Raw genomic sequence first — 26632 nt, forward strand, 5'->3', positions numbered from 1 at the left:
AAACTCTATAAGACTAGGAGAAAATAATGGGTGTGGATTTTAAAGCCAAGCGGGGTAGCCAATAACACAAACAACATGCAGCACTGTAGAAAATGAGCCGCATACAGGCAATATCCTTGCGTATCATTATATAGTTACATCACTAACTTTATTATTGGCCGGATTAAGTCTAAACCCCATGAGAGCAATTTTGTGCGCGACAGCGACGACCGGCGGCTTCGTGCGACAGATCGGGCCGTTGCGAGAACAGATCACGCGGTTCTGCAAATCTAGAATTCGTCGGTCGTCGCCCGGAAGTGCTATGAGCAACTAGCCAATAGCGTGAAGACGGAACTGGGTGTACATAATTGAAGTGCTTCCGTTCAAAGCATTTGCTACAAAGGAAACCCATATGGGTTCTTCGAAACAAAAGAAATTCGTCCTGGTCCGGGTTTTCTTTTTCTTCAACTCTGAGGCTTTTCTTTCGAGGAACCTGTATGGGCTTCTTTAGTAGGAATTGCAATGAAAGGGTGGATGTTTGATTTTCCTTTAAATAATTACTCCTTTCCACCTTGCGGGTTTCCCCAGCACTACTAGCTCAAACACTTGCCTTCCTTTCGTGTTGTTGGCAAATTCGACTCCCTCTGCCATCTGCTAGCCACCTGGTTAGCTTGGATGGTAGAGCGGCTGCCCTGGAAAGGCGGCAGTCCTGGGTCCAAGTCCCGGACCAGGACAAATTTTTCTTCAACTTTGAGGCTTTCCTTTCAAGGAACCCGTATGGGTTTCCTTTGTAGCAATTGCTACGAACGGGTGGATGTCTGATTCCCCCTTTAATTATTAGTTCTCTCCACCTTGCGGGTTTCCGCAGAACTACTACGTCAATCCCGAAGAATGTGCAATATTGGCCCGAGCCACGGCGGAGGTGAAGCAGGCGTTAAGCGCTCCCCATACATGCTCCGATCCCGAATATGTGGGCCGATCCCCAATATAGTGCAATACCGGGCCGACCCGCAGCAGAGGTGAAGCAGGCGTTAAAGCACTCCCCATGCGTGGTCCGATGTCGAATACGTTGGCCGATCCCGAAGACAGTGTAACATTGAGCCGGCCCCCGGCAGATGTGAAGCAGGCGTTAAGCACTCCCCATACATGGTCCGATCTCGAATATGTGGGCTGATCCCGAAGATAGTGCAATACCGGGCCGACCCACGGCAGAGGTGAAGCAGGTGTTAAGCACTCCCCATACATGGTCCGATCCTGAATTACGTGGGTTGATCCCAAAGGTAGTGCAATACCGGCCGACCCGTGGCAGAGGTGAACTAGGCGTTAAGGGGCCCACATACACAGCTTCGCTGGGCATCTTTATTCAGGCAGTGGAAGGGCACTGAATTTTTTGTTCACTGTGTCAATAATTACTTGCTCCGCTCTAGTGTGATACCCGATGATGTGGGCTAGCTAATGCCAGTTAGGCACCGAGCCGACATTCCCGTTCCCCTTTTACTACTGAACAGAGAGGGTTCTAGGAACTGCTGAAAAAAAATTGTAGATTAGGCGAAGCCCCGTTGTCGCATTCGTGTAAACACAGCTTACGGCTACAAGGCCTGAACCTATCTACCAACCATGGCCCTTCTATCAACATGATGGTAAATGGACGCTGAGATGACATGGCGTGCGTGAACATCTCGAGGGGCATTCGGCTTTTTATTTACTATTGAATTCTGCAAATTAGAAAGTGCAGAAGGTAATTAGTGAAGATGTAAATGATGTCAGCCAGAAGATGCATTGGTGGGATATCCAGTTGCGTACTATAGTTAGGACGGCATTGAGCTAGGCAGTGCGGAGAAGCTTTGAAAACGTAAGGTGAGGTCAGATGGCCCAAGCCAAGGGTGGCCGACGTGGCTGAGAGGTGCATTGGTTCGGCGTTAGGCATAACTACGGTGTTGATTTGAGATGTTGATTTTGAAACGTTGCACCAGGAATCGCTCAAGGAGCGTGTTCTTGCCTAGTCCCCATAATATTTTTACAGGTCGATGTATTTACGTGTCCTGCTCTAAATAGGGATCATGGAGAAACAATATTTCTTGCAAGACGAGAGCCTTATTATTTCGAAGCAGAGGTTTTCAATGGCGTCCCTACGACCGCTGACGTGCTACGTGTCCTAATCTACAAACGCAATGTTTTTCACTCGGTCGGGTGTCTCTAAGCCCCTTTTCTGGTGGCCTTCACAAAGTGCTTGCTCCATTGCAGTAAGGTGTAGTCTGCGTAGAGGGGTGTGCGCATAGGGTTATGGTTTAACAAGATATTTAATAAAAGCGCTGAAGTTGTAAAGTTTCTCAAAACATGCTGCTTTACAGTAAAAAACAGGGCCGTATGCATAGTTTGGGACAGCATTGCATTTTGACCTTGCAAACTGACTGCAACCTAACTCGGGGGTTTTTTAAGTGCCTTCGTGTCAGTTGTAGGTTTGCCCGATGATTTCTCAAAACCCATGGTTTTTATATATCCGTTACAGGTACCATCTTCAAAAAGTCAGAAAAATTTGCACGAAGTTCATTGCTCCCAGCAATTTTAAGGCTTCATTTAACCCTGTCAAGCAGATAGACCCATGGATCTGCCTGTCATCAGACTATCGGCAAGGTGACCTTCTGCATGGTACTTATCTCGACTGGTTATGCTTCTATAAATTCTTTACCGTGAATTTATAAAGTTCTTAAGTGTGGACACTGTAGAACATAGAAAGCTTCCTCGCTGTTGGAGTTCGCTACTGAGAATTAGCGCGTCAGATATACAAGAAATGTAGTACGTGTCATGTTGACGCATTTTAAAAGAACACAATATTAAAGTAGCCAAAAATATCATTGTTTTTTTTCCATGTCTTGCTCATTTATACTTCAGTATTCAAGGGTGACACCCATATTGATAACTTTTGGTAACTTAAATAGCATCAGAATTCCCTTCAGAAGTTGCATTAGTGTGTAGAGCATCGGTACAATACTCCTGCACTCCTCATTACCCACATCAAGCAGCGTACGCACAGGCAGAACCCTCACTAGCTGAATTCCGTGAGAGCACACGGTCCCTTGGTGACAGAATTCTACAAAAGCAATTTATGCTTGTATTATTGCGGCAAGACTTATTTGTCCGTGGCAATCCAAGCGATGTTTGTATGTCGATGTTCTGTATGCTTTTTCGCATTGCTTGGGCGTACAAAGCTTGCGGAAATGTTGAACTGCTGCACCTTGGAAGGTATTCTGCAAGAAGTTGTGATTGGCTGGGCTCCGAATTTCCGGATGCCCGATAATTTGGACAGCTTCGTGGCACCACCACGTACCCCATAGAGTCAATGTATCAGAACGTCTGAAATTTCAGACGCAAGAACTCTTTGCCGTCCGATTTTCCGGGTGATCTGCATGACCGCAGGTCCGAAACAATAATCAAAGCTACCACCACTGCCATTTTGATTACCTCGCCTCCTCGAACCGGCGCTATCGCACGCAGATCCGCTGGCAGCCATGACGACGACTGCGGCAATGCTACGCCTAGCTGCTTCGACGTTTGCTATTGAGCTCCTTGCCGTTCGGTGCCGTGTTTCTTCATTTCTCTGCTGTCAGCAATAATTTTGGCTTAGAAGCTTGGAAAGCACGGCGCATTCCATAATGCTGGTTCTTGAAAGTTAGTTTCGCGTCAGTAGAGATGTCTGACGCAGTGAAGCACTAGCAAAAGTATTGCAGTGAAGCTTAACAAGCGTAGGAAGGGGCAATTTTCATGAGACGTAGTATGTATTCCTTAATTTTACATGCGTGCACCCGCCCATAGAGTTTCATACAAGAATTACTAGAGGGAACTCTGGTGCTAGTGTCTACGGGAGCTGCAATGGGAGTGGTTGTCCCAGCATGGGAATTATGGGAAGTACATGGATTTGCCTAAACTTCGTCCTTTTGGCTTCAGACGGCTTTGTGACTTTGTAAATCGTCATTTTCAACAGTATATTGGGCAATAAATAATTAAATAAACATCATTAAAATTGCCCGATGGCAGGATTCTAACACAGACTCTAGCACAGAAGCCTGATATTGAAACCGTTAAGCCACAGACGCATGTATCGACAAGCGAATGAAACGCCTTTATGAATTTATCGCGGGCATGCCAGTGCCTTGAGACGCTTGGCGCGTTTCGATTTGGCCACCTGGACAAGCTCACTTGTTGCAATTAATAGCAATTGTATGCATTCCCGGCGTCTTCTGCACTTTGAAGAATATAGATTGCGCCAAAATAAAGATTATATAGCGTAGTATACAAAGCCACAAGAACGTCTGAATCCACAAGCACGAAGATCAGACAAATCCATGTACTTCCCATCATTCCCATGGTAAAACAACGACTGCAGCGTCAGAGTTCCCTCTAGTAATTTTTGTAGGAAACTCTATGCACCCGCCCTCTCCTTTCACAGTAGGAGCACCGCTATGCCAAACAGGCATTAAGACCTTTTCCAGACGTGCCTGTGTCGATTTGAGCCCTTAAGAGCAGTAAAAGATATACATTTATTTTTTCGGACTGCCTGATATTTTGGAAGTTTTCACGGCCCGGGTCCGAAAATGGACGTTGACTGTAAACTGACCAAGAGTATGCTTCAAATGGTCTGTAGTGTGAACGCACGACAAAAGGAGCACGAGAACAGAAAGGACAGACACATTGAGGAACGAACAGGGAATGAAAGTATGCGAGCGTTTCTTTGAAGGAGCTTGAGCTTAAAAAACACTCTTGGCTGATGCCGAGATGCAGGTGTCCCTCATAAAAACCAAAATACTCTATAAAGCAGTGAAACGCAATGCTGAGGCGTCGTGCGTGGGCTGAGAGTATGTCAGCAAAGTTGAGGTTGATTACGAGCTGTTGAAAAGACACTCTCAATTGTGACCAAATTCGGGCCTCATACCACTGAGCTTGCTATCAGTTGGTATAAATAGCTCAAATTCAAATATATTCAAATTCGGGGAAAACCTGGAAAACTCGGAGAATTTGAATATGTAAACTTGGTAGACACCCTGAATGAAGCCACGCTACCATCACCGACAAAACACAGGAAACAAAGTACTACGACATACGACCTCTGCTCTCCTGCTCTCAGCATTTAAGATGTTCAGCCGGTGATTTGCGAACGTGCAGGTGATGCGCTGCAAGCCTTTGATTTCATGCACCACTCTTTGCCCAAGTGTAGCGTGAATAATTTTTTTCCATATTCGTTTACTGCGTGATACAATATGCGGGCATATCTACATCTACATTGACCTCCTTTTAGAGCGTGAACAGCTATGATGCCCGCATATTGTAGCACGCAGCAAACGCATATGGAAAAAAATTATTCACGCTATACTTGGGCAAAGAGTGGTGCATGAAATCAAAGGCTTGCAGCGCATCACCTGCACGTTCGCAAATCACCGGCTGAACTTCTTAAATGCTGAGAGCAGGAGAGCAGAGGTCGTATCTCGTAGTACGTTGTTTTCGCTGTTTTGTCGGTAATGGTGGCATGTCATTGGTACGTGGCCATACTTCAGCCAGAAAAAAATGGATTCGCACTCGTGGTGCCTACTGCCAGCTCGTCCGCAACACAGCCACAAGCAGTTTTCTGTTTCTACATTTTCCTGAATGTGCACATTATCAGTTGAATTGCAAGCGGTCTTTTCGGCGTTCAGGCAGCAGACGACGAACGAATTGTTCCAAAATAGTTATTTCGTATATCTCCAAACTTTTCTCAAATTTCTTGAAGCATCGTGTAATTCGTTGTCAGCACGAGTATTGGGTGTCGTTGTATTCTTCTCAAGCTCTGAAAGTTGTTCTTTCATCTATTGCCAATTTATTTTGCTTCAGTGTTATGGCGTCTCGTACAATAGGATTTACCAGAATGAAAAGCATTTCGCGCACTTTATTTTTTCTTGGTAATATTCTCTTTGTCCATGCAAAAGGTGCCAAGCTTACTTCATATAACAGTATGACGAAGGGTGAAAGGAACGAAAAACAAAATGAATGCCTTATCAAGTACTTTATGAAGATGCAAAAATTTGGAGCACACTTAAGCTTTAGTAAGAGTGGAACACATTAGAATTCAAGATTCCTGAATGCTTCTCACGATTACCAGCAACTCCAGCGTATGTAACCGTAATGTTTACCTGAAAACAAAGATGGCGAACGCTATGCACGAAGGTGTGCTTTCTGGTAGAAACGTGACCTCTTGCATGGGCCGCGATAGATGGACGGATGGATGAATGTATGGATACATGTATGGATGGATGGTATGAGCGTCCCCTTTTGAATGGGGTGGTGGGGTTCACCACCAAGCTCTTACTTTATTGCCTAATGCCCAACCTATGGTAAAAAAGGAATAAAACATGATTAATTCCCATGACAACGTTTCCGTTTTTGTACGCCTCCGTTGTTTGTCGTTTGCCTACTTCCACGAATCTTCCAATCGCCTCTTAATAATCTCTTTTGCGGACATGTTTACTTTCCCCTTGCTCTCGCTAAATCCAAGGGCTTCAAAGAGGCCAGTGATTGAATTCCAAATCGACCGCTTGCCAAATATCTTCACATTCTAATACAATGTGCTCCATCGTTTTCCTAATTTTAGTGCAGCAAGCACATACTACTTCCTTATATCTCGCTTTATAAGTACGTGTTCTAAGGCATCCTGATCTCGCTTGAAAAAGTAATGAGCTGCCCTTTGAGTTATCACAAATTGTGTCTTTCCTGATTTCGTTACTTATGGAAGGTTTCTTTTCCATTGCCAGCACCCATGAGATGTTCTTTGTTGCTGTGTTGCCCACCCTACAGGCCGCATACTTGCTGGTAAGTTTCCTAGTTCCTTTCCTCCACTGTGAATCAAAAGTTTTTCCTTCTTCATAGTCAATTCGGTCACTTAAAAGCTTGTCCAGCCCATATCACCCTGCACAACTTCATTTGTAGCCTTCCCGTGAGTGCCCAATGCGAGGCGTCCCACTGACTGTGCAGTCGAGTCCCGTTTACGAGCAGTAAACAGTACTAAACAACAGTACGAGAAGAGGGACACGGACCACAGCGCTGTGGTGTGTGTTTGACGCTGTTTACTGCTAGTAATCGTGGACCAACCAGCCCAAATGTCTACTCTTCTGGAGTCTTCTACTCTTCTGATTGTACCCCTGATTTCAAGCAAACGACCGCATTTACAAAACTAAGTCCTGGAACAGTTACACTTTCCACATACCCGAGAGCACCTCGTACATATTGTATCCCCTAGTGCTCTGTGCTTAATTATGGCTGCGGCTCTCTTCCTGTTTACTGTTATTTCCTGCGTTTCCATATATCTATTACCTTCCTTAATCCATATACCAAGGTATTTATATTCTTTTGCCCGAAGAATTTCCTGGCCCTGTATTGCCACTGTCTATTCACTGTTTACATTAAATATCATAGCACCTGATTTTCCAATGCTAAATTTCAGACCTAAATTCTCCCCTTCCTCTGCACGTGTATTAGCCAGACGTTGCAAACCACTTAAATTTGCTTGTTAGCTAGAAACACAATGTCGTTCGCATAAAATAAACCTGGAAGCTGCTGCTCTACTACGGTACCTGCCTGTTTGCATGAGAGATTAAACCCGATATTACTTCTAGCACCCTTTCCATCCTCGCCATGTACATCATAAACAGCAGTGAGGATAAAGGGCACTCCTTGTTGATATCAACGTGTGAGGATAAGCCAGTGAACGCTTTGCTATCTCGCGTGCGCGAGCAAGGAACTCAGTGCAGATGCGTGCCCTCTCCTGTGGCGTGCAAGGCAGGGGTGAGGCTAGGGAGGAGGGGCGTTCTTCTCAGGCTGCTACAGTGCCTGCATATCCTCCTCGCCCGCCCCTCCATACGGAGTGGAGACAACCGCTGCGTTTACCACGCGAATTGCGGACACCACAGTAGATGCCGTACGGATGCGTTGCCGGCGCTTGTATCTTGAAAGCGGTCTGCGACGAGGATAAAGTGCGTGCCCGTGCTAGTCTCGCCATCAAAGCAATCTGCGTTGTATACAGAGGGTGCATAGTGCCGGTAGCTTCGTATGCGCTGTGCTTTCGACGTTTCGTTAGTGTTGAAGCGGCAGCTGGACGGAGAATTGGCTCCCGGCCGCTGCCTCGATTCCTAACAGCAACGTTTTCACATACAGTTTCCACTGTCATCGAGCGATGTGTGTCCATGTTTACCTGTGCGCGCGTGACACCGTGCTAGTTAATTCACTTAACCCTCTCATGCATGAATTAAATCCAGAGGATAAAAAAATTATTTTTTGCTTAAAAGTGTTACTACAGGCCACAAAGATTATGATAAAATTTTATTGCAAGTAATCAAGAGTCTCTGTATCACATTTCCGATCTGTCCCCAAATGAGGACAACATGCTGTAAGCCGACATTAGTCTCTGGTTTAAGTACACAATAAATATATGCAACAAAAACTTATTGAGCGTTCATACTGGAACACTGAAACAATTTCAATTCAAATTGAAATGCTGACAGTCGGTCTTGCACATTCCACTTATGCACTGTGGAAGGACTCGAAGCACTCGGGACAAAGAGGGACGTTGCAGCGACCGCAGAGGTATCTTGTCTTGATGCGGCAGGCGAGACTTCGACAGCGGCTGGCGTACTTTTGGTCGCTCTTCTTTGGGAAATGGCGCCCGCCGTCCAACCTCTTCCAGGGCCACATGGTGGAGCACTCTTTCTTATAGGTGCTGGCGAAGAATCGTTGGATGGCCGGCCTCGTCGCTTCGAGCTCTGTGCTGCTTCGCCGCGAAATATGAGTGCCTCGGCAACGCGACTTCGGAACTCAAATTGGTCTATATAATGCTCCGCACCTTTGTCCCACCGCCACACAATCCAGGCATTCACAACTGCTGCATTTAGTAGGTGGAAGAACATTCTCAAGTAGCCCCTTTTGTTCTGGACATCATTTTTGTACCTTGCAATCAAGGAATCCATGAGGTCAACACCACCCATGTGTTTGTTGTAAACTTCCACGGAGTACGGCCTGGTGACATCCATTACTTTGCTCTCTTTTCTATTGTACCTTTTGGTAGTGCCTTCGGGCCGCCGTCCTGCATAGCTGGAAACAACATGAACAAGCGAGTTGTCCAGCCACCTTGTCACTGTGATTTTGTCTGCTGAGGTGCAAATTGATGTGCTTCCCCTTCCATCTGCTTTGAGCTCCTTCAAGGGCTTTAGCTTATCTGCTCCTTGCAGCCGGTTTGCACGGCACGTCCCACAAACCATATCCCTTCTCTTGAGTTTTCGGAGGAGGGCCATAGAGTTCCTCGGTCAACCTAATGACAACGTCTCCGGCCATACCAAATTCGCTTGAAACTTTGGCTCACCCACCAGTTGCCCCTTGGTATACCTCAAAGCGATAAATGTAGCCGGACACTCCTGCTCTCACCCACACCTTGAAGCCCCTGCGCTTCGGCTTACTTGGGAGGTATTGCTTTATGGAGGAGCGCCCCTTGAATGGTATCACCATCTCATGTACGGATTGGTATTCCTCAGAATCAACTGCCGAGCAAAATGCTTCGTTGAGTGCATCAATGATTGGCCTCATCCCAGCCAAGCGGTCATTCTGGTAGCTTAGAGTGTCGGTCTTATCGTTGAAGTGAAGGAATCTTCGAATCTCCTCAAAACGTTTTACAGGCACTGAATCGGCGACAATGTCCATTCTAAGGCCGGATTCTGTGGGCCAGTAATTTCTCATTCTTGGGTATTTGATGCCATTACCAAGCACATGCCAAGAAAGACTTTTAGCTCTGGCAAAGTGAACCGTAGGTTATCTTTGCCTTTTTGCACTGCATACAAATTTGTTTGAAAAACAATGTGCTCCAGCAATAAGTCTGGAAATTAGGCGAGGAAGTAGTCAATCGGAAGTGTACCGTGCATGTTGACCCTATGCTCACCAAGAAAATCGGGAGGCTTTCTTGCATAGTCGTCTTTGTTGGCAATCCACACTGTGCTGTCCGTTCTCGCGGCAGATGTCTTCGAGGGGGCCCTTGCAGCAGAGCTTGTTGAAGCGCCGTTAGCACGCACATGGTCATCACTCTCTTCTTCTGAGCTGCTTGATGTGTCAAGGTCGGTGAGTAGTTGCTCCCAATCGTCTGCGTCGGAATCGTCATCAGAGTCAGATGAGAGGTCCAAAAGAGCATCGATTTCCTCTCTGGACAGTCCATGCTTTGAAGACATCTTAGAAAAATATCGTTTTTCCCACGGTCTACGGAAATGGGGAACTATATACATACCCAAAAACTCCCGCAAAAGCTGCCTCATCCGTGCACGAAAAGCGCGCGAAAATACACGCCCTTTCAGCCCAGGTCTGGCTTTCTGTGGGTACATTTTTGTTTGGTGGCGCTGCAGGTAAGGCTACGCTTTTCATGCATAATGTCCCCAATTGAGGACACCTCTTCTTTTCCTTGTACCGAGCCCATAGCCAAGAAAAAAACGGCAACAAAATCGGATACAAAAGTTGCTCTTCGCGCAGATATTTTTTACAGTCCAAGAGCACCATAGCCTGTCGAGCAATTATTTTTTCTTTTCTACGAACGTTCAGTGACCTCGAACAAGCCTACTCTCCTTTAGAGACTGGCACTTCAAAAAACATAGACAGCAAGCGCCATCTGTGTAACAGTTTAGAAACCTTGGCAGGTCCTCAAATGAGGACACCATGTGGCTAGTGACTCGCTGCAAGCAACTGGACGACCTTCATAGCAGGATAAATGTGTCCTCATATGAGGCCTGTATGCATGAGAAGGTTAAAACAAGTTGACAGGCTAGTTGGTTTGAATCCATGATAGAATGTGCAAGCACTACTGAACAATGATGTAGAAAGCAGACACACAGACAGTGCTGCCTATGCGTCTTTCTTTCTACATCCTCGTTGAGACAAGCTTAGACCGAATGTTTACAAGTTTATACAGCCGATAAAACTATCATCCTTACTTCGAACAGCCATCTACTTCTATCGCAACTGGTGCTTCGCCTTTCGGGCGCAACTGCGAATTGTTTCTGCTTTTTTCAAGAGAGGTTCCTTACTTTTTGGTCCTAATTCATAATCAGCCTAATGGAAACCTTTTGTAGCCCTGTGGCTGTGCGCTTCAGAGTTTTCTCTTCGGCTTTCTCTTTCATGCCTCTTCTATTGTTGCACAGTATTTCAACCATAGATATTTTCTCCGGGCACATTTCCCATTTTGTGGCTACTTTATCCTGCAGCAGCTGCACATTTTTTTGCCTGCCTGGGCACTCTGGATATCTGCCATTCAGCATCTCCCTGTTCCTTAAGGTAATGGAACAGAGAGATACGAGAAGCGATCGCTGAATGTTGCTTTTCCAACATGTTGCTTCTCTTCCCGTATTTTGGTGGTTATTATACTTAGTTACTATATTCCCACTCTTTGCTTGGCCAGTTGCCAAGTTCCTCCTGGACTCTCGATTTCAGCCAAGTTCTTCCTCGACTTATTTGTTCAGTGTTCAAATTTGGACTCTCCATAGTCAATGGTCGATTGCCGGCTTCCCACTTCCCATGTGGTCTGTCCGTCACACTTAAAACCCTACCCTGTATTCGCGATGCGGTGGATGCGAGCACCATCTGGAAGTGTTTCAAGGAAGCGGGCGAACTCTGGGATATTTACGCGCTGGTATGTGGAAATGGCGGACGCCGTATCTGGTCTATGCATCATGTCTATAGGTTGTGCGTAAGTCGTAGTTTACGATATTTACACGTGTTTTACATTGAGAATTAGCTCAGTAACTTCATTGCACCATACTGAGAGCCTGTATGGTTGGGCATGCGTGGTTCGAAATTCTTTTTGCAAGAGTGATGCCAGCGACGCCGACGCCGGATTTTTCGCGACACAGGTCCCTAACGCTGTCGCTTCATGGCAATTGTGGCCAGGTGCTGCGCTTCGCCCAAGTGTGGCTCTGTCATACGTGTTACACACTGGTATAACAGTGCACGAGCATACACCAAGTTGCAACGCGTCATGTGCTACATTAAACACAGGCCGCGATAGTGCAAGATTTAGTGGCATGGAAGCAGTAGCTGCAGATTGCGGGCTTTCGCCAGTTTTCGTTACAGAATGCTTATGGATATGTTGAACTGGTGCACCATCGCGTGCCCAGAATTCTGCCATAATCAGTGGGAAATAACTGGAGACAGTCCATTACAAGCTTAGAAAAGATTTTTACAAAGCTATTGCTTGATTGAAAAGTGACATAAAATAAGTGAGTTGTCAATCGCATGTTGCGCCTTCATGTGAAGGATGTGCCCAGCGTGATAGGCAAGATTGCCGTTGCGAGTAGCTTACCGCTAGTGTGTTCCAGCCTCTATAAAATCTCATACAGACCACTTCAACCACTAGCTTATAGTGGAAACTAGCCTAACCTATCAAGGTTAGCTTGTTACTAGCCTTAGTGTTTGTGGTACACTTGCAATGTCAAGTGCCTTATGAATGGAAGCTATTTCAACTCTGTTCCTGTGTTTGTCTTCTTCGCACTCTTGCCTTTCTTGTGCTACCCCATTGTTCCTTAACATACGGATCACAGTCATTTCCTCCGTAACATAACCTAGCTGTCATTTTTCCCAGCATTTTGCTTTTCTTTTCGGTCCACTATATTGGTGCTTGGAACTGGCATAACGATCAAATTATGCCGCAAGCATAAAAAATTTTTTAACAACCGTTTGGAATAGACAATAGACAAACTAGGCGATGACAGAACATTTTTACAAAACACAAAAAATACAACGAAATAATGCAACAAAACTGAGATTGGGTCTCGGCTTAACGTGTCAGTAATAGCGCTACACATGGTGGGAAATAAGTAGCATGGAGATTATGCAAATGGAAGCTGTGCATATCGGTCCATGTTGGCTAAACAATCATACTTGTTGTTAAAAGACAACCAGCACCAAATTTGTTCCTCTCGCATTTTTGCTATGAAACTTTGGTATTTACTGTGTACAGTCCACCTACATGAATGCTGACATTTCTGTGCAGACTCCTGCGTCAGGGGAAGCAGGAATACTCTGTGAGCAATGGCAGTTATTCACATGCATTGGCTGCGGACTCATCACTACTTCCCTGTTGTCACCATCGGTTAGTACATGCTACAGCGAACGTCGATTTGCACAACGCGACACCTCTTTTTGAGGGTTTTCTACATTCATCGAGACACTATCTTTGCGCATCGAGGGTGTTTTTTAATAAATGTAAAGAATTAGAATATTGCAAACCTTTCTAACAGGAACATAGTGTCACCTTCATCAACTAATTTGAGTTTAGTCAAGATACCCAGGAAGGCATAAATCTCAAGAGCTGTCAATGTGACAAATACGACACTATTGTGGAACAACAAACTATGATGATAGCCGGCACGCTACAATGTTTTAACTTCGTGCAGCCACCCGTATCGATTATGCAAGCATGCGAATTCCCTCCCACTTTCCTGCTAAGGAATCGCAAAACTGACGAAGAGTGCGCTCTTAGTGCGCATACCATACAATGTCTTCTATATAATGCGCATGTTTTGTTTCGAAATATTTGCGTTGCAGGCAGCGCTTCGTTTGTATTGTACCCACCTTTCTCTGTCTGCGTCTTCTAGAGCAAAGAACTGTATAGGAATGCTTAAGCAGCTCATCCGAATGACCGCTCTGACCTGAAAAATTTGTCTCGTAGGAGGCGCCGGCCGAGCAGGATGCTCCAGCGAAGCAGTCGCAATAGTGACGCGTCATGCTTGGAAATGGCCCATTGAGGTCATCAACATTTTAGAGGAGGCCAATCAAGCTGTGCTGGCTGAAATTTGCCGTACGAAAGAAAGGTAAAATAGTTTGTCGGAGATAAGTGTGGCGATTGGGCGGAAGCTGCAGTGCAGCAGCGCGAAGAAGCTTTCATTTAACCTTGTATCAACACACGGGAACGGCAGCCCATGAACAAGGCAATGTTTTGCCACAAAGGAGGCTTAGGAGTTAGAAGAAGCCACACAGAGAAGCCTAATAGTATACTTCGTATTACCGTTTTACTGCCAAAACCGTTTCATTCTGCCAACGGTGTACATGACTAGTGTCGTGCACTTGCCATATTTTGCGCTACACTTGATTCACTAAACGTAATTTTGAGATATACCAGCATTCTAAGATGGTGTAATGTATCCGAATGAGGTTAGCTTGTTTTGTCATCTTGTCCGCCTCAAAGGCCAACTGCAACAAAATTTTTGACCACGTAAAAAAAGTACTATAAATTGAAGCATGTTTAAGCTTTCTTTCAGCACAGCTCTCTAAAAAATTGTACGGCGTGCTGGGACTCTCGTTCTAGAAACCAACCGGTGCACACGTCCTTAGCTTAGGGGCTATTTAAAAGCTTAAAGAAACGCCCATGTGCCTCCGTACTGATGGTAAACCAGTGAAGCTTAAATGTGCGGCGCCGGTGTTCAAGTTGACGTTGCTGCTGTGCCTTGCGGGCCGGAACCACCTGATGCCGGTGCAACGTAGGCGCTGGCTGTCTCGCTGCCGCGGTGTCACTGGCGTAACGTGGCCGCTTTATCTCTGCTTCACGAACGAGCTCGGTCGTATGAGGCGACGGATGGGCCCGCCATTAGTTATTGGGTGCGAGGCCCACCAGGGAGATAAGGGTGCTGCAATCGTTTTGACGTGCAAAGTTGGATCACATGATCACGGATCCCGCCTTGCTCCGACCGTTGCTCCGACGAAGGGAAGCGGGCAGTTGGAAAGCGGCAACTTGTTTTTTTATCGACTTTCAGTTCCATTAATTTACTTTATTTCAATTGTTAAATACAAGTAATGCCTTCAGGTAGCACCACAGGTTTATTGACAGTTGACGTCACCCAAATAGGTCGTGTACTCATGACGCCTGCAGTAGAGAGGATGTCCCACATCCGCCGCCAAGGTTTCTGAGTGGTGGCACTGGCTAACACTCCAAAGGTTAGTTCCAGTAGAGTGTATGGAAAGATGGTGCCATGGTAGCTCAATTTGGTAGAGCATCGCACGCGTAATGCGAAGACGTGGGATCGTTCCACAGCCTCCAGCAAGTTGTTTTTTGTCCAGTTTCATTAATTTACACAGTCTTCATTTCAGTTATTAAGTACGAGTAATTTCCCCTGTGTTGTCCTCGGTGTCTTTGTTTTTGGCTTCTTATGATATGCTGTTGAACGTTTAGTTTGAGCTGCTAAGCTCGCAGTCAAAGCAATTTGTCTTGTTCTTTCAGAAATATGCTGTGCCGTTCGGGATGTCGGTGTTCTGACATTGTGTAACATGGTAGGTAAGATAAATAGTGCAGTTATTTATTTTAATTAGTAAATATCCAAAATAGCAGTGAAGTAATAATTTGTACCCAGTGCAGTACCGATATTTATTAATGTTTTTGCATCAATAAAGTGTTTCTCGAAAACGAAATGTTAATGCAGGAATTCGGCAGGCGTGAACAGTGCTCATTCAAAGTAGCGGTCACAAGTGCAAAGGAATGCACTACTTAATTGAATTTTTCTGTGGTGGTGACAGAATGTGTGGAGGACTTTGTGCATACAGTAAAAAAAAAAAAAACATTTAGTCATCAGTGAATGATTTGGGATTAATTAATGTTGAATAAGGTTGTACATTATATAGAAAAGTAAGAACATTGGATCAGCAGATTGAGAAAACAGCTTCCCAGTCTTTACCTAGTGTTGTAAAATTTGAATTAACTTGCAGGACAAGAAAGATCACTCTTAGATTTGCAGGCGGCTCTGAACGAACGATGAACGTAAGCGCGCATTTTTACACGTTAGGGTTGAGGTCCTGAGGTGCATGTTAAATAACGCCCTGATAGCCATAACAGATTCTGGTCGATCTGATAGGATGGACCAGAATAATTTATCACGAGCTCAAACCCATGGTCCCGGCCACTCCTCGCCAACATTTCCAGGATACGATGTCGCTTATACAATCCGTGTCCGATGAGGCTGGTAGGGTTTTCTAACTTTCTGCCCCATTCTGGATGCCGTGGTCGGGCAGGTCAGCCCACCCACTGGACCTGAATGTGATTTTTTTTAAAAGTTTTATACTACTACTACTACTGCTACCCTTTTCTGGATCTTGTGGTCAGTCAGGATCGCCCAAATATGTTTCCCCAGTTTCCCGCCTTTCTAGCTTACGACAAACCGATTGGCCTAATGTTTGTTGCATATGAGAGAAACCTGATTCCACTCTTGCGTTGAGCCAACTTTCAAGTAAGTACTGCTAAAATTCGTAATCTTGAAAAACAACCACATTTTGAAGCAATGTTTAGAAAACGGAACTCTACACCAAGGGAGCATACCACAGTGCTGTAGACACCATCTGTTAGACACCCATTTTCAATATGACAACCAGTGCCAAACTGCTCTCTCAACATTTGTTGAAAGCTGTGTGCAACTACTTGAATGTTGTCGTTTCGTTTGCACAGCGGCAGAGGACCACTTCCAAAATTCTGTGACAATCGCACGTGCAGTGCCGTTACGTCCTCGTCAGCGATGGTTCCATTCTTCAGAGCCTCCCTCCCTCCTGCCAGCAGAAGGTGAGTAGGCCATGAGTGGAGTGTCGTAAAGTACTGACCTCACCCTATATGCGGGGTTCTTGTCTTGCACAACACTGTATTAACACGAGCGCTATTGCAGGGGCTAATTGTCTCTGAAAGATCAGTAACGATGCCATTTGAGTCGAACCGCTTTTGACTTGCCTGTTTTCAAGTCTCCGAGTGCTACGAACATTTTCTGTTCTGAGCGCTGAAGCCTGCAACCCTTCATGTTCTTTCATCGGAAATATTCATGCCGATAAAAGGGTACTGTTTTGACAGCCTTAGGACGCGAGGTCAGAGAATGTCACATTTTACCTCCGAAGCACAGGACAAGTCTGGCATGAGACACAAGAGTTCGGACGTTTAAAAGAAGCCTCGTGACCTGTTGGGACATATTGTGGGCCCACTTGCAAGACAAGAGCTTTGGAGCAGGCATTGAATGTTGTCAGGGTTGATAAATAATACGCTTACTGGCGTATATTCAAGATGGGCTCGCGCTGTTCCTGTAAAATCTGACATGAACGAGGTATACAAGGTTGACCACAACCTGAAGGGAAATGGGGATTACTTTAACCTGCTGATCTGGAAAATCTGACTCAAAGCAGTCATCAAAAACTGTCTGAATGTGAAACAGCCTTCATACTACGCAGCATTTCAGGAGGCTACCAAATACGGCCGCGACACCTACGTGGGAAGACCACGCACCTGGAACTTGTCTGGTCAGGAAAATGTGGGTAATTCAGTGCGAGATCTCGTGCTCCCGGCCACTCCTCGCCAACATTTCCAGGATATCACAATTATTGTCACCCAGGGGGAGTAATAATGCAAAATAGAAGTGAGGCGTGCAGACAGGACACAAGAGTAGAGAAGTGGACAACACGAACGCCGACTATCAACTGAAGGGAGCACTGAGGCGAAAAATGAAAGAAGACACAAAACTCATCTGCGCACGCTCAGGAATGGTAACACCACGTGTCAATCGGGAACACGTGCTGGTCTACGTGAGAGATAACTGTTAAGGCACTTCATCTCTTCCTTATGTAAAGTAATCGAAGGCTGACTCACGCACGCACTTCCACCATTATAGATATGCCATGCCTCTACCATAAGACGCGTATCTTCATTCTTATGCCTGTACAGTATCGCGCATTCATCTAACTCTGGCTTGCAGTTACAATCTCGGCAATGTAGCGAAAGATTAGAAGGCGATCCACCGGTTAACGACCTTTTATGCTCCATTAGCCTCTGATTGATACACCGTCCCGTTTGCCCTACGTAGAACTGGCCACAGCTAAGGGGAATTTGATAAACCACACCCATACGACATTCAGTAAAACTGTTGTTCTTATTGTGCTTCACTGGACAAATATCTGTTCGTTTTTTGCCTTTAACCCGCTCCTTTTTATTCTGTACGGCAGCGCATATCTTACCTAGCTTATTGGGAGCAGTGAAAGCAACATTAACATCATATCTACTAGCAACTTTTTTAAGCCTGTGCGACACTGAATGAATATACGGAATAGCCACTACTCTTTTTTTGCGATTACTGCTCTCTGTAATTACGTCCGTCCCTCTCGAAACTTTGCCGCCAGGTTGCCGTGGGCTTTGAAGGCGACGGTGAATTGACGTCGGCTTCCGCTCATTTTGAAACAAAATGAAAATGCAGCCTTTAATTAATATAACTTTGCGACAGTGGAAACGCAAAATGCCGGTGCCACAATGTCGCCACGCCATAGGGTAAAAAAAACCAACGCCGCGCTGATGATGATGGCGAAGGCGGCTGTTTACTTCATCCGCCCATTGTTGCAAGACTTCCGTAGTTTTTCCGCCAATGTCCGGTATATAAGTCGAGGGTCGACTTTTCGCGATGGTTTTTTGAAAAAAAGTTCGACCTTTATTCCGGTTTTTATGGTACCTCGTTTTTGCTTAAGACTGGATTGGAGTATAGGATATAGTATGTTCAGCGCAAGCAGAGCCTAAATGAAAGAAACCTTGTTGCTTTTTAACAGCCGCTTTCGAATGCGATACGACAATTGCGCATTAAATCGCATTTACCGCATATCCCATCATGTAAACCTGCGGTACCTAGTCCAAGTTGAACAGGACAACAGGCAAGCATGAAAAGCCCGACACGTCTACAATGGATACAGAAATGCTTGCTCTGTTCAATGTAGCATCATGCAACCTGCGAAGCATGGCTTAAAAAAAAGCGCAAAGACTGTAAATAATAGATGGCCAAGTCTCAATTTTTTCTTTTTGTTAAAGAGGTTCCTATCAATTTTTTTTAAATACTCGGCAATGAGGATTTTTAGAGATGCGTTTGTCACATAACTTGAGAGGAGCTCACTTTGCCATTATTACAAGATTGTGATTTAGCTTGTTGAAATGGAATGTCTGTGTGCAAAAGAAGAGCGTGGCCTTCGTTAAATGATTTTAGTAGTTAACTATGAAGACTCCGAACTTAAAACTACCGAATAAGAAAGCCACGATTTCACTTGGAAAACGCCCTCAAATGTTAACCCTCTAATAGAAAAATATACATAAAACCCGGAAACAAAGGACCCTACTTATAATCCATCCCACCATGAGAAGTGGTGGCTGCTCTTGTTTTATTTACTATTTCTCCAGGATTCTGTTCTACCATACTTGCATGTAGTACACATTCCCTCGCCATGTGCATTCGAGAAGTAATTACCATGGCAGTAATTAGGCCCGTCAGATTGCCTTCGCTGACCTCACTGCTTTCCAGGCTTCTCTGAAGTCTCATTACTGTAGTGCCCGGATTTAGTTATGATAGTGCCAGGATTTCAAGGTGGGCTGCTCAGTGCTGCTCAGTGTTGCTCATCGCGGCTCAGTGAAGGGTAGCCGCGATGGCCGAGAGATGTGTTGGTCGTGCATTAGGCATAAATAGTTGCCGATAGTGACGATAATGAGAATGACTGTTTCAAGCTGGTGACGTTGCGCCAGTAAGCGTTCAATGAGTGCAGCCTCCCCCAATCTGGATAGAGTTCGTGCTTGTAGATCGGTGTATTTACAGGTCCTGCTCTAAATATGACTCGTGGAGATACATTTGTTGCGAGAGAAAATGAGTCTATACGACCACTGACAATGCTATTCTGCAAGGGAAGGGGAAGCGATAAGCTTTGGATGCCTTTCCATGCAAACCGGTAGCTTTAAGTGTCCTAACATACATGAAGAGCCCTTTGTATTACGGTGTCAGGTGCACATTCTTTAGCGACAGTGACAATTGTTATGTTGAACATCACATCCGCACTCGGAAATGAACTACGGCACCAGTTTCTTGACGGAATGCAATAGAAAATTCTATAAAGGAGTATGTGATCATAAATACGTTCCTATGAAAGAATATTTGAAGCAGGACCACTGAACGCAGTGCAGTTATTCATGAATGTGCAACACACAATACAAATGATTCTTCAATACTAGGAATGCTTGAAACAGATTCCTAAAATTTATGACATACAATTGCTTCTACAATAGTAATGTGACGGAGGGCCTTCTCATGTTTACAACCTTCCAGTGGAAGATTGCTTCCTTTGTGGTGTGTTGGACGGAGAGGAACTAGCGAAGGAAAAATAGGGTCTAGGATCGGCAGGGATGTGCGCATAGGTTATGGTTTAATGGGAATTTGTTTCGACATGTAACGCCTACTGTCGAACACAGGGCCATATGCATAGTCTGGGACAGTTGTAGGTTGGCCAGATTGTTATTTCTGGAAACCTATGGTTTCTATATATCCGTTATAGGTACTGTCTGCCAAGAGTCAAGCAGGGAAATTTTCAGAAAGTTTATTGCCACCAGGAATTTTAAGGCTTCTTGTAAACCTGGCAAGGAGTTTGCTGAGCCTTCTACAACCACGGCTTTCGCTGTCATAGGACGACTATCGGCAAGTTGGCCTCCTGCATGGTACTTCTTTTTCATAATTTGTTGATTGCACATTTATATACGCAGGCAAAAGCATGGAATCGGGAGAATGTAGGTTTCCTAGCTGTTCGCATTCACTACCCAAAATTTGTGCGTCTTATATGAAAGAAATGCAAGACTATGCATCATGTAATTGAACATAACATGGAATAAATTGCTAAGGAATGTCAGAAATGATAGCAGATCATAACCTAGTAATCACCAAATGAGCGGAATGACGTGATCGAAAGTTAATTCTTTCAAGGTCTAGTTGGACCTCTTTTCGTGTAGTGCAAATTTACAGGACATTAAGGACACCAGAAACGTAATTTCAGTTTTTTTGTCTTGCTCATTTCCACTGCCCAAGTTCAGTTTCCAAAGGTGGTGTTTTCCCATTTTGCGGCCATCGAAATGCGGCCGCTGTTGCCGGGATTGATCCCGTGACCTCGTGCTTAGCAGCCCAACACCATAGCCACTCAGCAAGCAAGGCGGGTTAAAATCAATCCTTAAACAAATGCTTTTTGTAAGCGTAAAAATGTATTACCAGTGCGTGCATCAGTGTATCGCATTTGTAGCCAGGTGCTAGTTTTCGCCCGAATGCCACTCGGCCATTCGCGTTACGTTCCGGTATAAGAGTGCACAACGATATGCCAAGGTTGAACGTATCGTGTGCTGCATAAAACAGCAGTTTCCACCTGCGATTGTGCAAGATTCGGTGGCATTGAAGCAGTATATGGAGAGTGCGGCTTTGGCCGGCTGTTCCGGCTGTTCCGGCAGCAGGCTCGCTTTCATGCATTATTTTGGTATACAAAGCCTGCGGAAATGCTGCACCATTAGAATTAATGCACCATCGCACGAGTTACTTCTTTATATCCACTAGTTCGCAAGCCGATCACCTCATCATCCTCTGCCTTTCTGCAGATCATGTGAAGAAAGGTGTGGCCAGCGCGTCAGACAAGATTTCTGTTGCGGAAAGATTACCACTAGTGTGTCCCACAGCATTTACGAAATCCCGTATGAACCACTTCATCCGCTAGTCCAATGGAAACTAGCCTAACCTCGTTTCTAACCATCGTGTTTGCGGTATGCTTGTAATCTAAAATGGCCCATGGATCAAAGATACTCTAACTATTCTCTTGTTTTTGTCCGATTCGCGGTACCATGTTCTTGCGTTACTTGTGCTACACCATTTTTCCATGTCAACATACGGACCATAATCGTCTGCTACCATAACAGAACCTAGCTTTTTATTTTCACAGCAAATAATACAACAAAATTGAGATTACGTATGAGCTTAACGTGTCAATAATAGCCCTACACATGGTCTGAAGTGAGTAGCATGAAGATCACGCAAGTGGAAGCAGTGCCTATCGGTCCATGCTGCATCAACAGTCATCGCGTTTTTGCTATGAAACTCTGCTGTTCACCGCATATAGTCCACCCACATGAACGTTGACATGTTTTTACAGCTACTATACCATCGGAAGTTGGCATACTCCCTGAGCAGTGGCAGTTATTCACCTGTATCGGCTGCGCGCTCATCACTAGTTCCCTGCTGTCACCATCGGTTAGTATCTGCTACAGCAAACGTTGATTTGCACTTTGCGACACGCCCTCTTTTAGAGGGTGTTCGATAAATAAATATAGCGTTATCGTGGAACAACAAACTATTGATAATGATAGCCGGCAAGCGAGAACGTTGTTTACCTTCATGTGGCCACTCCTATCCATCATGCAAGCATGCCTTTCCTCTCGCTTTCCAACGAAGCAATCGCCTACCTGTGAACAGCGAGCTGGGAAAGTGCGCATACCATAGTATGTCTTTTATAAAACACGCTGTTGCTTCTGTAGTATTTGATGGAGGGGGAAAAATAGGGACTAGTCCGAGTGCAGGGACATGCATATAGGTTATGGTTTAATGGATAAAAGTTTTGACACGTCATGCTTACTGTCAAACAAGGGGCCGTATGCATACTCTGGGACAGCGGTACAAAGTGCCTTCGTGTCAGTTGTAGGTTTGCCTGATTGTTATTTTTTGAAACCTGTGGTTTCTATATATCCGTTAAGTGTCTTCTAGCGTAAAAACTATTTCTGAATGCTTTGCAAGTCACCTGAATCACCACTTTGACCTGACAAATTCGTTTGTGCGTCTTGTAGGAAGCACTGGCCGTGCAGAGCGTTTTGGAGGTTACCAACCAGGAGGGTCCGCACAGGCTCTTCACCATGAAACAGAGGTAAAAATAATCCTCCGAGATGCCGGCGTAGCTCAGATAAAAATGATCGAACTGTCAGGGGTGGCGGTAGCCGAGATGCCTCAGCGCGAACAATGTTTTATAACATTGTATAGAGAGGCTTGAAGAGCCACACAGGAACACCACTCCATCAACAAACAACGCTATGTTATGCCACAAATGAATCTTAATGGTTACAAGAAGCCACAGCAAGAAGTCTAACATCTGTTGTATTTGCCTTTGCACTACACTAGTATAATAGCACATGGCATATAGTCCATTTTATTCCGACAACCTTGCATAACTCGTGTCATGCCCTTGTCATATTTGCGGTACACTTGATCTGCAAATCTAACATTACCTGATAAAGGTAGCGCTTTTTGTGGCTTAGTGTTTGCGATATAATACCAGTATTCTAAGATGGCATGTAGACTAATTTGACCTGCCTGCAAAAGTTAACACTCGTTTCTTTGCACTATACGACTTTCCATTCTACTACCATTATGCAAAATTTGTTAATGCGTAAGAAGTCTAGTTTCATATAACTCGAGCATAATTTATGCTTAGGTGCTATGTAAAACCTGTTAAAAAAACAATTACCATGTTGTACCAGTTACATGCTGGAGAGTGTAATCGTGAAATGCTAAAGCGGAAAACGCCATGGAAAATTTTTTATCATGTTTCGATCTGCAGTGAGGGTGTTGTCATTTATTAGAAGCTTGCTCAAGACGGTGATAGGTGAGCGTGATAACGATTACTATACGCTGGCATTATTGATTTTTATCAAGTCGATGTTCCTGCGTTTCAAGCTTTCCAAATTGTTAAATTTCTGCCACAACAGCTTTGCGTTTTCGTAGTTTTTTGACAAACTACTTTGATATTTAACCAATCAAAAGGAAACGAATAGAGTCGAAAACGAAATGCCTTTACACGTGATCCAGAGTTCAACTGTGTTGCCGTAGCCAAGCATGAGTCTCAAAAAATATACCAACTGCAATTTTAAGCAATAATTAAGTACAGTGATCTCGTAGAATACATCTGAAGTACCAAGATTGCACCGCCAGGTTTCGCCACCTAAATTGCAAACGGCAGGCTGGATTCTTATCACTATAAATCATAGTCGTTTCATTTCCATCGTCTTAAGGTGGATCTCTGTCAGGAGCCCGGTGGTGGTCTCGTGCTGTCGATGCCTTCTCGGTGAGCGCATATTTCCTCCCCCCCCTCATCTTTTAAGAGGTTCAATACATACAAGCATTTGTCTCGCAAACCAGATTTATTTCAAGGGAATTTTCCACGTCTCAATAATTTCTCTCGTCGTATTCGAGTGCTGATTGCCGTGTTATAGTTTGTTAACGAAGCTTTCCCCCAAGTCAAAATATTTTAAGGCAGTTTTCCTAGTCTCTAAAGCCGCTCGAGTTCACGCTGCTCCTCTGGCGGCCATTTTTCCAAGAAATTCGAAGAAATCGACTGTCGCGGACATCAGTCCCTTTCCACATAAGTATGGGGCTCGGAGCAGGAGCTTTGGCGCTTGAAAGTTACCGGTGGCTTGACGAACCAACCGACTGAGCTACCTTTCCGGGCAACATTGAAGGGTCATGAGTTCAAATCACATGTTATGTCCCTTTTTTTATTTTAATGTCTTTTCCTTCATTTTATTACTGTACGAAAACCCTCCTAAAAAAAATATATATCCTCAATTATGTCCACACATGTGCAGGTCATAAAAGTTCTCCAGCCGAGTGCCATCCAGACGGTATAAACGAGCTCGGATTTGTCCACTTTGACTGATCTAATAGGGCACCACTTTAGATTAAATGAGGCGTACAACTCCTGCGGGACCCGCCGTGGTTGCTCAGTGGTTATGGTGTTAGACTGCTGAGCACGAGGTCGCGGGAACGGACCCCGGCCACGGCGGCCGTATTTCGATGGGGGCGAAATGCGAAAACACCCGTGTACTTAGAATTAGGTGCACGTTAAAGAACCCCAGGTGGTCGAAATTTTCGGAGTCCTCCACTACGGCGTGCATAATCAGAAAGTGGTTTTGTCACGTAAAACCCCATAATTTAATTTTTAATATAACTCCTGCGGGGACGGTAGAGTATCCGTCTCCAGTGCAAGAGGACCGTGATTCAAATCCCGGTGCCGCGCAATTTTCCACCGGAAAATACAAAAAAAAAAGAACCGTGTGTTGAGAAAATTGCACAAACAGGCCTGGAGTGCGGCCTGATCCCGGTGACCAGAACCGGTAACGCACTCTCACCAGAGCAGGATTGGCCACCCTGGTGCAGTACTTGGCCACAACCTCCTATATGAATACAACAATCAAACCCCGGCCCTCAGTCCCCAGCAGCCGCGATGCAACTGACCACGGCGGCGGTCAGATCTGTGACGCTGCAGAGGGTGCTAAGAATACCTGGCTCCGGACAGGCCGCCATTGGAATCTGAACCTGGCAACGTTTAACGTTAGAACGCTATCTAGTGAGGCGAGTCTAGCAGTGTTATTGGAGGAATTAGAGGGTAGTAAATGGGATATAATAGGGCTCAGTGAGGTTAGGACAAAAGAAGCATATACAGTGCTAAAAAGCGGGCATGTACTATGTTACCGGGGCTTAGCGGAGAGAAGGGAACTAGGCGTCTGATTCCTGATTAATAAGAATATAGCTGGTAACATACAGGAATTCTATAGCATTAACGAGAGGGTGGCAGGTCTTGTTGTGAAACTTAATAAGAGGTACAAATTGAAGGTGGTACAAGTCTATGCCCCTACATGCAGTCATGATGACCAGGAAGTCGAAAGCTTTTATGAAGATGTAGAATCGGCGATGGGTAAAGTCAAAACAAAATACACTATACTGATGGGCGACTTCAATGCCAGGGTAGGCAAGAAGCAGGCTGGAGAAGTCAGTGGGGGAATATGGCATAGGCTCTAGGAATAGCAGAGGAGAATTATTAGTAGAGTTTGCAGAACAGAATAATATGCGGATAATGAATACCTTTTTCCGCAAGCGGGTTAGCCGAAAGTGGACGTGGAGGAGCCCGAATGGTGAGACTAGAAATGAAATAGACTTCATACTCTGCGCGATGTAGACAAGATGTAGACGTGCTCGGCAAGGTACGCTGCAGTGACCATAGGATGGTAAGAACTCGAATTAGCCTAGACTTGAGGAGGGAACGGAAGAAACTGGTGCACAAGAAGCCAATCAATGAGTTAGCGGTAAGAGGGAAACTAGAGGAATTCCGGATCAAGCTACAGAACAGGTATTCGGCTTTAACTCAGGAAGAGGACCTTAGTGTTGAAGCAATGAACGACAATCTCATGGGCATCATTAAGGAGTGCGCAACAGAAGTCGGTGGTAGCGCCGTTAGACAGGAAACGAGTAAGCTATCGCAAGAGACGAAAGATCTGATCAAGAAACGCCAATGTATGAAAGCCTCTAACCCTACAGCTAGAATGGAACTGGCAGAACTTTCTAAGTTAATCAACAAGCGTAAGACAGCGGACATCAGGAACTATAATATGGATAGAATTGAACAGGCTCTCAGGAACGGAGGAAGCCTAAAAACAGTGAAGAAGAAACTAGGAATAGGCAAGAATCAGATGTGTGCGTTAAGAGACAAAGCCGGCAATATCGTTACTAATATGGATGAGATAATTCAAGTGGCTGAGGAGTTCTATAGAGATTTATACAGTACCAGTGGCACCCATTAAGATAGTGGAAGAAAGAATAGCCTAGAGGAATTCGAAATCCCACAGGTAACGCCAGAAGAAGTAAAGTAAGCCTTAGGAGCTATGCAAAGGGGGAAGGCAGCTGGGGAGGATCAGGTAACAGCAGATTTGCTGAAGGATGGTAGTCAGATTGTTCTAGAGAAACTGGCCACCCTGTATACGCAATGCCTCATAACCTCGAGC

The 26632-nt window shown here is 45.0% G+C and overlaps 1 protein-coding gene across 22 annotated transcripts in view; it reads left to right on the plus strand.

The window, feature by feature from the left end:
• The window catches only part of LOC135910341 (uncharacterized), a 91069-nt gene that overhangs the window by 33382 nt on the left and 31055 nt on the right, over nt 1-26632 (plus strand). For 7 of the 22 annotated variants that reach the window (XR_011508088.1, XR_011508089.1, XR_011508091.1 and 4 more), the window contains exons 14-22: nt 2489-2628; nt 6759-6816; nt 13019-13117; nt 13697-13838; nt 15242-15291; nt 16457-16567; nt 20335-20494; nt 21961-22058; nt 22649-22725. Coding sequence is in view for 10 of the 22 variants with exons in the window: in XM_070524241.1 (XP_070380342.1) it covers nt 13057-13117; nt 15242-15295; nt 16457-16567; nt 21961-22058; nt 22649-22725; nt 23867-23919 (454 nt within the window). In the remaining 12 variants the exon portion in view is untranslated. Of the gene's footprint in view, nt 1-2488; nt 2629-6758; nt 6817-13018; nt 13118-13696; nt 13839-15241; nt 15296-16456; nt 16568-20334; nt 20495-21960; nt 22059-22648; nt 22726-23866; nt 23920-26632 lie in introns of all 22 variants that reach the window. The other 15 variants (XM_070524241.1, XM_070524247.1, XM_070524244.1 and 12 more) reach the window with 8 other exon arrangements.

The sequence above is a fragment of the Dermacentor albipictus genome, chromosome 8 (assembly GCF_038994185.2).
Source record: "Dermacentor albipictus isolate Rhodes 1998 colony chromosome 8, USDA_Dalb.pri_finalv2, whole genome shotgun sequence".
In the NCBI taxonomy this organism is placed as follows: domain Eukaryota; kingdom Metazoa; phylum Arthropoda; class Arachnida; order Ixodida; family Ixodidae; genus Dermacentor; species Dermacentor albipictus.